Source organism: Borostomias antarcticus, assembly GCF_949987555.1.
Source record: "Borostomias antarcticus genome assembly, chromosome: 22".
NCBI lineage: Eukaryota > Metazoa > Chordata > Actinopteri > Stomiiformes > Stomiidae > Borostomias > Borostomias antarcticus.
The window spans coordinates 5,004,021-5,018,719 of NC_140255.1; the positions used below are offsets into that span (position 1 = coordinate 5,004,021).

A 14,699-nucleotide genomic window follows, 5' to 3' on the forward strand; every position below is an offset into this window, starting at 1 on the left:
ATGAACATAGTTAAACATTTCTTAAGAAGCATTTCTTCTTAAACTCCACTTACGTCGTTTCCAAGAAGATTCTAGCATATGCTCAGGCCATGGCAGGTGCATTCATGTACCATAATCAAGAACTGGTCAAAAGTTGCAGAGACCAGTCTTCCTCTTGCCTTAAAGGAGAAACAGGACTTGTTTCTGATATCAAACCTCCGTTTTTTTAAGAAGATTATTAACCTGAGGTTTAAAAGAAAGGCAGTCATCTAGCTGGATACCAAGATATTTATACCAGGAGACAGTTTCTAATTTCTTTCCCTGAGCAGTAAAATGCCTAAAGCCCGCAGTGCTTGATGTTAACTATGTGTACATGTCTAGCATGCATCTTCTGCATGGCTACAAACCACCCCACTGCCTGCTCGGATAAACCAATACTAGTCAGCCTCTGCTACAGAATAATATGATTGACTGTATCAAAGGCCTTGGACAGATCAATAGACCTGCACAACTCTCAATTTTTATCCACAATGCCCAAAATACTGGTGCATGCAGTAGATAGTCATTTTTACATAAAACTCCTTTAACTGTTCACTTACAAGTTTCTCAAAGATCTTAACCAGAACTGACAAGTTCAAAATGGGCCTGTGATTATTCAATAAAGTGGCCTCTCCTCCTTTTAGCAGGGGGAGATAGGCTGACTTCCACATTTTGGAATCATATTAGTGCTTAGGGAGAGGTTAAAAAATGTAAGGGGTGGTGCAATAAAATAAGCACCTATCATTCATTAAGAAGAAAGGTTCTCAGTTATCTGGACCAGCAGTTTTTTTAAGGATCTAACTTTAGTTTGAGGCTTCATGTGCAACATCAACAGAAAATGAAGATCTATACCAGGGCGTTCAGAATCACACGCTGTGGTGTTCACAGATGCAGAGTTGGAAACAGTCAAACAGTGAGCCACAGGACACAAAATGCTCATTAAAACATTGCTACATAGTAGCTCTGTTTGTTATAATACCACATTCCATGGCAATGCAAGGAGGAAACTGTGTGTGTGTGTGCGTGTGTGTGTGTGTGTGTGTGTGTGGGGGGATGAGGTGAGGGTTCAGTCTATTTACTGTATAGTCCAGTCAATGATTAAAGTGGGTCCTGTGGACAGACAGCCCAATCTAGACCAGGGATTGGAAATCTTTATGACAGCAAGAAACATTTTTTCTCATTTGAGAAAAAAACAGAGCCACATTGGATGTAAACGATGAGTTTGAAATGTGAAAAACACACAAATGGCAAATTGATTCTCTCAAAATTGCTCTTCATATTATGGACTGTGTTAGCTATGAGTCGGTCCATTCTTATTTGAAATGTCAGCACTTTTCTCTCTTTTGGCCACTTTATTCCTTTTATAAAGTGTTGTTGTTGGTTTCTAGAGAAAATCTCTGCTGGTAGCCTACTGAGAGCATAGCTATCTGTTCCATGAGCTGTCCATGCGGCGCTCCTGTCAGACAGGCTGATACAGTATCTGGCTGCATGCCAAACAAAACCTACATTTTATTCACTTGGTTTTAGAATATATCTTATAACCTGAAGTTATAAGTGGTTTTGTATTGGAAATTTAAAACTATGATCCCCTGTTTTCAACAGTTTTTGTTAGACCGGGCTGTACGTACCTTACGGCTGAACCAATTCGATGATGAGACATATAGCATGTGCGTTGTGTTTATATTCTAAGCTCGGGTACTCTTGAGTTTTGGTGAGGAATTTTGCTGAGCTTGAGCAAAAAACAGCAATACAATCTGACATTTTGGCTTCTATGAAGTTGAAGAGAAAAGGGACCTGGACAAGAGCCACACTGTATGCAAGTTGTGTCTAACTAAAATAAAATATTTTTGGAACACAACAAACATGAGAAACCATTATTTCACTATTGAAGGACCATACCTTTTATTGACTTGGATTTCCACCCCCCTACTATTTTATATATATATACATGGTGCGATTTGTAAAAAAAAAAAGAGGGGGGGACATTTTCAAATAAAATTTTATGTCCAGAAATTTAACAAATGTAAACATCAGAACAAAGGAAACGACTGTATGCTCTCATTGTATTCTTATATATACTCCCAACAAAGTGCTAAAAGAAAGGACAAACCATACGATGTTAGGTTATTGATCACACTGCTATGAATGTAGAGCTATCCCGTCCTCATCATAGACCTTTAGACCTCATAAAAAAAGTGATATGCGTAGGCTAGTTAAAGGTAGGCACTAGGTGCATTATAGGCTACATCAAATCACTGTAGTTCCGTGCCTTGAAAGCAAATTTGGAAACCAGCCATCTATCCCGACAAATCTGTAGGCTAACATTCAGCATGGATCCATCTTGGTCCACAATCACGCGCACTTTCACTGGTAGGCCAGGCCGCAAGGCTGAAAAGAAAATCTGGAACACAAGATAAAATATAAATTGGTATTGGTCTTGTGAAAAAGAGGCTAAATTGGTAGCCGCGACAATGTGCTGCGCTGACTTGGCTATCGCCTAATATCGAGGATGAGAATAGCAAAACAAAAGCAATACATGCTGACGATTGGCCACTTATCACCCACGACAATAATTGTATTATAATAAAATATTCATCCTGTCACTTACCAATGTTTAGCACTAGCAGAAGAGTCTGCTTTGATGACGGACCTCTGCCGTTTTGGGCATCCTTCAAAATCCTCGCTTGCTAGTTAAAGTAGGCGCTTTATTGACAGTTGCCATGACAATCAAACGCGTGGTTAGAACTAGCTAGTGTAGTTTTTCTAAATTGCTCCATCTATTTTCGGGCACAGGAATTGTAGCTATATTCAGTCTGACCAGAAGCAGGGATAAAAACGTATCCCCACCAGAAATAAAAATGAATGATCAGAGGAGGGGATATCAAAACCAGAGGGGGGGAAATCCCCCCCATCCCCCCCAGCAATTTGCACGCTGTATATATATATTTCTATAAAACGTTGAGAAAATGCTGTTTTCAGAAATAATATCCATCTCCGTGTAGCCGTGGCCTCAGTCAGAGAACCAGGGCTTTAGCACTGGAGCCGAGACCCACACTCTACTACTACTTTAGTAAAAGTAGAAAGTAGCCACACAGTGAGACATACTGTCTCACTAGGCGGCTGTGGCTCAGTGGTAGAGCGGGTCGTCCAATGATTGTAGGGTCGGCGGTTCGAATCCCGCCTCCTCCTGTCCACATGTCGAAGTGTCCTTGGGCAAGACACTGAACCCCAAATTGCTCCCAATGAGCAGGTTAGCACCTTGCATGGCAGCTGCCGCCATTGGTGTGTGAATGGGTGAATGAGAGGCCATTGTAAAGCGCTTTGGATAAAAGCGCTATATAAGTGCAGTCCATTTACCATTTACCATAAATCATGTATAGAAATGTTGATGCATTAAGATGCACCTATAATCGTTGTATCATCGTATCATAGCCTTCTTAATCGGAATCGAATCGTGAGGTGCCTAGATATTTCCACCCCTAATAATGACCTGGTGTTTTGCAGTGGCCAACTTGTCTTTAAGAGCACAACAGATGACCTTCCCTTAGTAATAACAACCCGGGCATGTCCAGACAGCAGGCAGAGAGACAGACAGACAGGCAGGCAGGTAGTGTCTAAGGGTGTCCAGAGGTGGCTAAACCTGCAGAGTCAGCAGGCTAGACTGAAGCTAGTGAGTACTTACACAGAGCAGTGATGTAGAGACATGCAGAGATACATAGATACAGTGAGTACACTGTACCCAGACATATACCAAGACAGACACCTACCTGACCCCTCTACAGATTAACCTCAGCAGCCAGTCAGAGTGAAGTGGAAGAAGTCTCTCTCGTTAGAGCCCCTCTCAGACAGACAATCAACCCAGCCAGTGCTAGTATTAGAGGACCTGGAGATCACCCCCCTCCCTCTTCCCTGGGGCTGACCCCAGGGTCCAGAGAGCTGAAACTGCTGAGGAGGCCGAATCCTCTCAGAGGCTGTCTGGGCCATGGCAAGCCATCACACAGCCAGATAATCCCATCGGATGGCAGGCTCCAGTCTGCCTGGGGGTGGGCAAGGAAGGCTGCATGCCAACTCAGCAAGGGTGGGGGTGTGGGTATGGGGTGTGGAACATATGGAGAAGAATAGAACAGATATAGCCTCTGTAAGATTTAGAAGTAAGGGTGGATGTCCTCTGAGTCTGAAGGGGAAGGGTTCTATGAAACTGTGTCTTCAACGAACAGAAGATGACTCACTCCAGAACAGGCAGCCAGCCAGTGGCAGCTTCATTCACAGCCAGTACAGCCAGCCAGTACAGCCAATAAGTCGGTCAGCTATCCAGCCAGCCAGCTAGCGGTAGCTTCATTCAGTGACTTGAGATGCAAGGACATGTTTCAGGCAGGAAGTTCCCATTTAGAGGCCCCCTGCTGGGTGCTAGCCTGCTCCTTCAGCCAACCCCGGCCTCGAGTACTCTTCCAGCCAACCCCAGCCTCAAGTACTCTTCCAGCCAACCCCGGCCTCGAGTGCTCCTCCAGCCAACCCCGGCCTCGAGTGCTCCTCCAGCCAACCCCGGCCTCAAGTGCTCCTCCAGCCAACCCCGGCCTCGAGTGCTCTTCCAGCCAACCCTGGCCTCGCTATCTTCTCATGTCCTTTGCTTACCACAGCCCACAGAAGGGATGGAGAGGAGAGGGAAGAAGAGGAGGAGGAGAAGAGAACCAGACAGTCTGTAAGAAGCTTAAAGCCTACTGGGTTGCAACATTTTTACAAAATAATATTCCTCAGAATATATTTCTCAGTTGGGTTTCCTTTATTCATTAGAGATGGCGGGTCAGAAGGAATGCTATGATTGGGAGGCAGTAATGGTGGTTCTCCTGTGGACGGATGTCAGTAGATGTATGAGGTTCTCTGTGCTGTCTTCTCTGTACGCCGGAGCTGCTACAGGCCTGTTCAACCTGCGTCTCCAGCCTGCTCCTGTCACACACGGGGAACGTGGCTGGGTTTCATTTGGGCGCTATTTTGGGGGGCATCTGAGGCACAGTGTGAGCTTGGCTGTCCTTCACAGCTGCTGGATTACAGCCTCCTTAACCTTTTAGCTACATTCACCATCACTCTCTCTAAGGTGTCCTTCCCAAGCTGTTCCTTCACCTCTCCAGAGAGAGAGAAAGAAAGAGACAGACAGACAGACAGACAGACAGACAGACAGACAGACAGACAGACAGACAGACAGAAAGAAAGAAAGAAAAAGAAAAGAAAGGGGGTGAGAGAGACAGAAGGTTAGAGCAAGCGAGCGGAAATAGACAGGCACAGAGACAGAAACAGACTGAAAGAGAGAGAGAAAGAGCATCACGAGGATTGGGGACTAAATATAATGACTCTAAATTGTCAAGATGACAGCATCTCACAAGTCCCTGTCCACATCCTGAACTTTCTGAGATCTAGCTCTGATCCCGGCTACTGCTGCAGCCATTAAGCCTCTCTTTGTTGCATAGAGTAAATTGAAGATTCAGTCGTAGTCTCTCCACAAATACACACAGACATGCTGTTGAGCGTTTTTGAAGCTTCCATTTTAGTGAAATGGCTGTTTATTCATCCTTAACAAGTAAGCCCATCCAGGACTGGACTTGCAATCTGGCATACCGGGCAAATGCCTGGTGGGCCGGACCTAGTTTTGGGCAGAATATGTTTGTTTGTTTTTTGGGCAATGAAAATTATTATTATATTTGGCCAACGAACGGCCCATAAAGCAAGGACAGCAGCCCATTAGTCAATTTTCTATACTGAGACTGAGCTGGCCCAATCATATGTAGGCCCCACCCCTCCCTCTGTCAGTTTCGTGTCTGATGCGTGGGCCATAAGAGAGCCAAAAGTCAGTGGATGGAGAAGGGTGGATAAAGATAAGCATAAACAAAAGTGCAAGGGCATGCAGAGAAATTACGGGCAAAAAATCTTGAGGCGGATGCTGCCAAATGTGCAGCAACAACAGGTGCAGGACGTTGAACACGAACTATAGGAGAGGTGGCTGGTGGCCATGGTGACCAGGAGCAGGACAGGGAAGCCGAGGAGGGACAGAGACGTGACATGGCCGAGGGGGGGCAGAGTGAGCAGGAGGAGTGTATAGTTGAAACGGTTAGGAAAATATAGCTAAAAGCGTTAAATATGAATATGGGTGAGGGCTGTCTGCTGGCTAGCGCCAGCTAGCATTAGCCAGGTACAGCATTATCTAGCTACCTACCTCCCCGCCAAGCAAATCGAGTCATGCTGTTTATCTACGTTTGTGAGCTAGCTAGCGTTAACATTGCTTACTATAGGCCAGCCAGATAACGTCAGTACTAGTAATGCTAACGTTAGCATGTTAGCTTGGCGATTAGCACTAGCACTACTATGTTATCTATTCTGGTCGAGCCTAGCAGTGTTGCTGCTGCTGGGCTACTGTTATATCTTCGAAGAAAATGAGGAGCAGGCTAACGTTAGCTGTGTGGCCATGGCCCAAAATTAACTAGCTATTTTCAAGCCAATGGCTGGCTGCTATAAAATCTGATTGTCTGGTAATTTACTCATTTCGGGACTGTTACTAAGGGGCTAGGGAATCCTAAAGGTTAGTTTTGGATCCTGGCTGCTAGTACCTATATTATTATGCACACACTACAATAATATTGATTGAGAATTGCATTGTGAGACCAAGATAACATGCAAAATAATAATAAGAGCAAATTGCAATAATAAAAACCTATATTGGCTGGTAAAAAATCTAGGCTTTGGACCATGTGTGTTATTTAGCAATGTTCATAGCAATGTTTTTTGTGCGTGGCTGTAAGCCAGCGCACCTAGAATAGCAAATGTCCAGTAGTTGTCACTCCCTGCTTCCCTCCCTGGCTGCCCCATTATTGACCTGCAGTTCTATGGTGCTACCACAAGAGGCATCGGTCCCAGAACCTGCAGTTCTATGTTGCTACCACAAGAGCATTTACCGTTTATGGTCACAGGAGGGCAGCAACCCCTGAGTGGGCTAGAGACACACTTGTCTTCACCGGTGGGGGCAGGTGGCTAGCCCAGAGAGGGGTCCACAGCCCCCAACCCAATATGATGCGAGGGGGCGGAGTCTTGCCACCACGCCACTGTCCACACCACAGACCCCACAACTCAGCCCCTGAGAGGGCTAGAGAAACACGGTCTTCACCGGTGGGGGCAGGTGGGTAACCCGGAGAAGGTTCCACTGTCCCCGACCCAATATGACACAAGGGGGCGGAGTCTCGCCACCATGCCACGGACCCCACAACTCAGCCCTCGAGTGGGCTAGAGACACAGGGTCTTCACTGGTGGGGGCAGGTGGGTGGCCCGGAGAGAGGTACACTGTCCATGACCAGTTCTGACCCGAGGGGGCGGGGTCTCACCATCACGCCACTATTCACGCCACAGATCCCACAACTCAGCCTGCTGTACATCCGCTAGCCTTGTGTTATCTGGGTTTATTCCATACCTTTGTCCAGAAACAGAAGTTGAACCAATTGCAGCAAAATAGCTAACGTTACAGGAATCATCAGTGTAACTGCTTTAGCCACTGACCAGTACCATTAATGTTATGGAAGATGCTGCTATTTGTTGTGAGCTCATGAGCTAACTGGCTATCTCACTCTTATTGTGCAGGATTAGCATTGGAAGCATTGGAACTGATGTGTCCAGGCGACAAGACCTATCTTAATTTATCAGACATCATTCATGTCATTTCAGTTCACAGTTATTTCAGTGACATGACTAGCTTCCGTCCTACCAGTCCTGAACAGACACAAGCCAGCCAGGCACATATGCCAGGCTTGACCTGGCCTGGTTGGAGAAACAACCTGTTCTGCCCTATAAAGGCTAACTGCAATAACTAGGCTACAGTTATTAGTACCTGCAGCCTGACAGTTCTTTAACTGGATAGCCAAATGGGTTATAGGTATATGTGATATTGTACTTATTGTATATGTAGCCTATTCATGGGGCAATTTATATGCCCAAAACCCACGATGGCTGATTTGACCAGAGTTCATTTTAAGTTGGAACTAAATTCTGACCAACATATAGTCTCTGCGCTTTGCCTTTATATAATAATAATGTAATAAATAATTTGAAATTATACTTTGACCTCTATTAGAGCTTTTTCTTTGACAATTTCTCCTACCTCTACTGTAACTGTTATTTGAGTAGATTGTGTACTCCACAGCGATGTCTGACCACCAGGGAGACAAGACTGAGTGAGTACACTCGTCCATTTGCAGTGGTACACTTGTCCACGGAACTTACTCATCTTTGTAGTGGTTTGGGGAAATAGTATGATGGTATTGCATATTTAAAGGGGCCGCAAGGATTTTGTACTGGTGGGTGGTGTCCGGCCGATTGTGGTGGGCCGGTCTGGGCCAAAAATGCCTGGGCCAATTTTTTGTCCCAGTCCAGCCCTGAGCCCATCAAATATGTCTCCTCTCAACTTGATTTGATAAATTAGGCTGTTTGCTAGTGCTGCTGTCAAGCAACATGAGTTATAGCTGTAGTATGTACAGAATAAAGCCTCTTCGTAGCTAGATCCTCCTAGCTATCACTCTGACAACCAGCTGAGGTATGGTGTCTGGGTGTCTGGGTGTGTGTGGGTGGGTGTGTGGGTGTCCTCTCCTACAGCCATGGCTGAGCTATGCCAGCTTTATCTATAATTTATACACATCACTTCCATGCACACTTCCTTTGTCACTCTGAATATCATTCTGTGTCGTATTGAATCATCAAGGTCAAACACGGAGGCTTGTTGGCGTGATCGGATGTGTCGTGTTCATTATCCCTGTAACAGCTTCCAAATTTGACACACAAACAGGAACACAACCAACAGGAAGAGAACAGGATATGAAGTCCACTGCGTTCATCCAATTCTTACCTGTCTGGGGCAGTATCACTCACTGTAACATCTGGCTGCACACACGCACCCACACACACACACACACACCTGCTTAGAGCCACACACAGACACATAGATAGGAAGACACATCTACTGTGGATCTCCTGGTCACTGGCACCCAGAAGGCCTCAAATCACCTGATGATTTGGGCACAATAGAAACCAACCATACTCTCTCTAAAGGTGAAGCTTTGCCCTCAGATTGGAGAGACAGCATGTGCAGCGTAGTAGAGTGTGTTAGTGTGCGACATAGTAGAAAGTGTTAGTGTGCAGTGTAGAGAGTGTTAGGCCCAATCCCAATACTCCCCCTTATGGGTTGAAATCTTTACCTAAGAAATGGGACATCCCTCGCTACGTCTTCAATCAGAATTTTATTAGTTGCCTGATTTTCTGTGGAGTCACAAGGATGTTACAGTATGATTTCTATTATTTTAGTGACAAATCTGACGAAATTTCAGGACAGAACAAGACAGATGAATCAATTGTACAGCCAGGAAGCATGTTTACACATCGGCTGTTAACGTTAGTCCTGCTCATAGAAATGCACTGATATCAGATGAGCAGAGAAGTGCAGAAAAAATGCTACTGGATTATTTTCCGGACTTCATGAACTGGACATGGAGTCAACTGTCACTCAGATTCTAAACTGAACAATGGTTCAGATCAAAACGTTGACAAAACATTGAGACTTTTGAGAAAGTCTGATAATTATGGGGTTAGATCTGTTTCAATACTTGTCAATATACACCACATGTTTCACAAATGTTTTTTGTTGATTCACAAATAAATTCTTGTTTCACAAATTTATTTTTGTGGTTCACAAATATATTTCTAACTCAAACATGTGCACCACTTATATTTACTTGCACCACTTGTATTTACTTGCACCCGAGACACGAACCAGAAATCTATTATGAAACGTTTAGAAGAAATCGAGACGAGAACTATGACGAAAACTATTCAAAAATCTACCCTGCCTCATCTCCAGCCAATCAGATTACAAGGCAGCTCCGACCAAACAGTGTGCGTGGTCTTGTAAACAGTAAAAGTCTCACTTCGAGGACAGCAAGCGAACGAGACGATCTGTGAAGAGCTGCGACCAGAGCAAGCTAACAACTTTCAGGTAAGTTCACAAGTACTTTATTGTGCTGGTTCGCACGACATTGTGTAAGGAAAACTAAAGCCACCTGCATTTGCTACCTGAGATCTATTTCATGCTAAAGTTAGCTAGTTAGCTTGTCACGCTACCATCGTGTGTCCGTCGTATACTTTCATGTTATCCGAATTCAGTGTTCCCTCGGTGGAAACATGAACACATTTCCAGGAATTGTAGCTAGCTAATCTTAGCAATTAGCATTATCCAGTCATACAATGGATGTGGGTGGGCACCTTGAAAAATCATTCAAAAAAACATGTTAAACTCTCAATTTCAAAGACAAGAAACTCACCGAGGTGTTAGTTGGCGTTCTGACATACAATTCACCATAAAGTAAGATTCTAGTTCATCTGGAAAGGCTTTTTTAAATATTTAGCATAGAACTATGTAGTCGCAGCACATACGTGTGTAAACTTCCGCAAACTAGGTAGCCTAGCAACATAAACAATAACAATAGCTACCGTAAGTAGTTCCGCTTCCTGAATCCCCTCTGCGGATTGATCTACACATCTACAACGGTCGCTTCAATACAAGTCAATGGATTTCATAAGATGGTCTATAAAACCCTCAAGGATTCATACTTTGCGATGAATTTGATGTCAGAACACCAACGGACACCAATTACCCCCTCGGTGAGCTTCTTGTCTTTGAAATCGAGAGTTTAACATGTTTTTGAAGGATTTTTCAAGGTGCCCACCCACATCCATTGTATGACCTAAATGGTGGTAGAGCAATTATCAGACTTTCTCAAAAGTGCTAGTTTTGTCAACGTTTTGATCTGAACCATTCTATATGATCATAAGTAACCTTAAAACAGGGCTAAACATGCATTTTCCTTTTACTACTCCTTTAATGTGCCATTTTGTCCTTGTTTTTACCATTTCCATGCCGATCAACTTCATATTTGGTCAGCTTCATCTTAAGACCTTTGTGATCAAAAGTTATTAAAAAAAAGTAGTTTTCACCAAACACCTTGCCGTGGCACCCTGCCAAATTTTGACATTTCGCCATAAAACAGGAAGTCCTCATAACTCCTACATATATTATCCAATTTGCACCTAATTGCTCACGCTTCATGAAGGTCGCATCCTGAACACATCTATGCATCGGTATTGAGTCAAACCTATAGCGCCACCTACTGGTGAAACCACAAATGCCTTTTTGGAGGCATAAACATCCATGAAAATGCTTGAAACCTGGCAGATACGTCAGTCCCGGTAACAAAAAAAGATTTCATGGGTGCCGGAAATGGGCCTGGCAAAACGGCTTCAGAGCGCCCCCTGGAAAGTTTAAAATGGCGAGCCCCACCTTCCAGTTTTTCGTAGGCAAACGACAGTTGATAGACATAGCTAATTTATCCACACACAAAAAAAGTATCTTGGAGCCATACCCTAAGTCCTACAGGAACTTTGCTCGTTTTTTACATTCCCATCCCTCGTACTTTAACAAACTCCTCCTACAGATTTCATCCGATCGACTTCACACTCGGTCTACTTCGTCTGAAGACCTTTCTGATTAAAAGTTGTTGTTTTTTTAAGTTACGTTTACTAAACACCCTTGCCATGGCGCCGGGGCGAATTTTGACGTTTCGCCATAAAACAGGAAGTACATACGTTACCCAATTTAGACCAAATTGCTCATAAATAGCATAAATAGCGTCCTGAACACATCTGTAGGTCAGTATTGAGTCATACTTATAGCACCGCCTATAGGTCAAGCAGGAAGTCATCATAACTCCTACATACATTGTCCGATTTACACAACATTTCTCACGCTTCATCAAGGTACCGTCCTGAACACATCTATGCGTCACGCTAAGAGCACACCCTTTAATGGCGCCGCACTCCGACATGCGTGGAATGCGAGGGCCCGCTCACTGCTGCTAGCAGCCCTAGTTTATTTTTGTATTTTCTTTGGTGCCACTGATAGTACTCCTTGATCCCTGTGTTGCTGTACTCCTTGATCCCTGTGTTGCTGGTTATCTTATATTAATAAACCTTCTTGATTTATTATTGGTTTCTGAGTTTTGTGTTGCTGTACCCTCATCTGCTATCTGTTGCCTTATGTTGTGCCCTTCCTCCCTGAGCCTGTGTGTGTGTGTGTGTGTGTGTGTGTGTGTTACTCTGCCTCCACAGAGCCTGTATCTAATCAATACTGGGCTGATCAGAATTCAGCTCAGACACGTAGCACAGGAAGTGTTATTGTATTAATGAAGCACTCTGCATCATTAACCCAGGTTGGAATTATGGTGCAGTTCACTGCCAAGTCATGTAGTGTTAATTTTTGCTTTATATTTTGCTGCATCAAAATATGATTCGTATGAAATTTGAAATGAAAGGTTTCATGTTGTACCTACTGTGTACTTATTAATATTTATTTGAAATAAAACATCTTTATTTTTTATTTTATTTTTTATTTTAAAATGTTTTAAGTGATTCATGTAACCATGTCAAACCAATATGAATTGTAAATCACATGTGGTTTGTGATGATGTAATGTGTGTACTCTACTGTGGTGGGCTGACTCTCTACATCTCTGTCCTGACAAACAGGATATTTTGAATGTCCTGTGCTTCTCTGTGTGTTTCTCCTCCCCGCCTTTAGGGGCACACGCTAAAAAGCAGGGCGAGGATCTATCAGATAACGACGGCGATGAAGACGAAGGTATTTCTGTGGTAACCAGAGATAGTGCATGGTGTTGTTGAATTAATGATAATGTTTGTGTGTATTGGGTTCTAACTTGGAATGCAGCATGCACCTTGTGTTTGTGTGTGTGTGTGCGTGCGTGTGTTTGTGAGTGTGCGTGCATGCACACATGCATATGTCCTGTATACAGTATGTGTGTGTGTGTGTGCAGTGCTTCCCAACTTTCCTTTATTTCCCAGAGTGTGGTAAGCAGGCAGACAGGCAGACAGACAGACAGACAGACAGGCAGACAGACAGATAGACAGACAGACCGACAGACAGACAGATAGGCAGGCAGGCAGGCAGGCCGACAGACAGCAGAGGAGTGATGCAGGCTGTTCTCAGCAGTGCCACAGCTTTATCAGAGGAGCTCAGAGAGCAGAGAGGAGGATTAGGCCGGTGGAGAGGAAGTCTCTGCTCAGCAGTCACATTGTTCACTTTCCATATTTATTTGGCGATATTCCTGCGCATGGTGGGTCCCTGCTGAGATTAGAGCTGAGATGCTCCTCTCTCCGATACTGATCAAAGCCTAACCCCTGGATAGTGCTGTCCTAGTCTTCTCTGGCCAAGAATGTTCAGGTGATGTGTATACAGGAGGTTTAGCGTCACGGTAAAACCCAAGAGATGTGTGTGTGTGTGTTTAAACATGCGTGCATGTGTTTACCGTGTGTGTGTGTGTGTGTGTGTGTGTGTGTGTGTGAACCCTCAAATCCAGCCTGTGTTTATATTGATATATGGATCTGTATTTGATAGGACAGAGAACGTCTGCTCATGTGGTGGGGAGGGTTCTCTGTTTACCTTGTTAGTTGTATAAATGTACTCCCTCTTCCCCTCTCCTCTCTGTTCCTCTTCGCTCCTCCCTTCATCTCCTCCTCTCCTCCCCCTACCTTTCCTCTCCTCTCTTCTTTTCCTCTCCTCTCGGTTCTTTTCCACTCCTCTCCTCTCTGTTTCTCTCCTCTCTCTTCCTCTCCTCTCTGTTCCTCTCATCTCCTGTGTTCCCCTCCTCTCCTCTCTCCTTTCTATTCATCTCCTCTCCGCTCTGTTCTTCTCCACCTCGCCTACGTTCCTCTCCTCTGTTCCTCTCCTCTATTCCTCTCCTCTCTCTTCCTCTCCCCGCTGTTCTTCTCCTCTCCTCCTGTGATGGCTATCAGTATCAAACAAATCAATTTAGCCACTCCTGGCATGAGTGAGTTAGTTTCAACACACCAGTTCTCCTTGTCTGCAGTCCGTAGTCACGGTAGTCAAGATTTCCAACGAATGAAAGCGCTTCCTTGTTGGGTGGGACCAACTTTCAAAATAAAAGTTTGTAATTCTCATTACTTAGGTCAAACTATAAATCAAAAAATTGAAAGTTTTACATAAATAATAAAGCTTTTGGGCTGCAACATTCCAGCCCCTAATTGTTGACAGAACAATTACTTCTTCAAAAATTCATGGAGACGAACGTCAAAAAACAGCTTAAAAACACCAAAAGGGGAATTACTAGTCTTTTTTCAGCCTGAAAAGCCTTGTGTGGTGTCTGGCAATGTTTTCAATATGTGTCCCATTAGCCATGAGTTACAAGATCACTGGGTGAGAAGTTACTTTTTGGGTTTTTCCTCGTTTCTCTCCTGCATGAGTGGTAGATATTCCCAGATCCATCTTTTCCAGAAGAGGTCTCCGATGTATTGTACTTGTTGCCATCTTCTTTTGCAGTACAGTTACTCTTTCCGGAAAAGTCTAGGTGGCATGATTGGCTTTCCTTTGATCTGCAGCAGGTGATTTGGAGTAAGAGTTTCTAAATCATCAGGATTATTTGAGACACTTGTGATGGGTCTGTCATTCATGATCAGCTCCACTTCACACGGTCATCTGTAGACTCGTCATCCAATGTTTGCTCTTTAACTACAGAACTGAAGATCTTCTTTACCAGCTTGATTAATCTCCCCCAGACGCCACCATGATGG

At 44.2% G+C, this 14,699-nt stretch overlaps 1 protein-coding gene across 9 annotated transcripts in view; it reads left to right on the plus strand.

Moving 5' to 3' along the window:
* The window catches only part of LOC311323982 (neuroligin-3-like), a gene marked incomplete at both ends in the record, with an annotated part of 198,643 nt that overhangs the window by 8,324 nt on the left and 175,620 nt on the right, over positions 1-14,699 (plus strand). For 3 of the 9 annotated variants that reach the window (XM_084456325.1, XM_084456331.1, XM_084456328.1), the window contains one exon: positions 12,673-12,732. The exons of 4 other annotated variants lie outside the window; for them this stretch is intronic. In XM_084456325.1, the coding sequence (XP_084312451.1) occupies positions 12,673-12,732 (60 nt within the window). Of the gene's footprint in view, positions 1-12,672; positions 12,757-14,403; positions 14,418-14,699 lie in introns of all 9 variants that reach the window. 2 more of the 9 variants (XM_084456330.1, XM_084456327.1) reach the window with 2 other exon arrangements.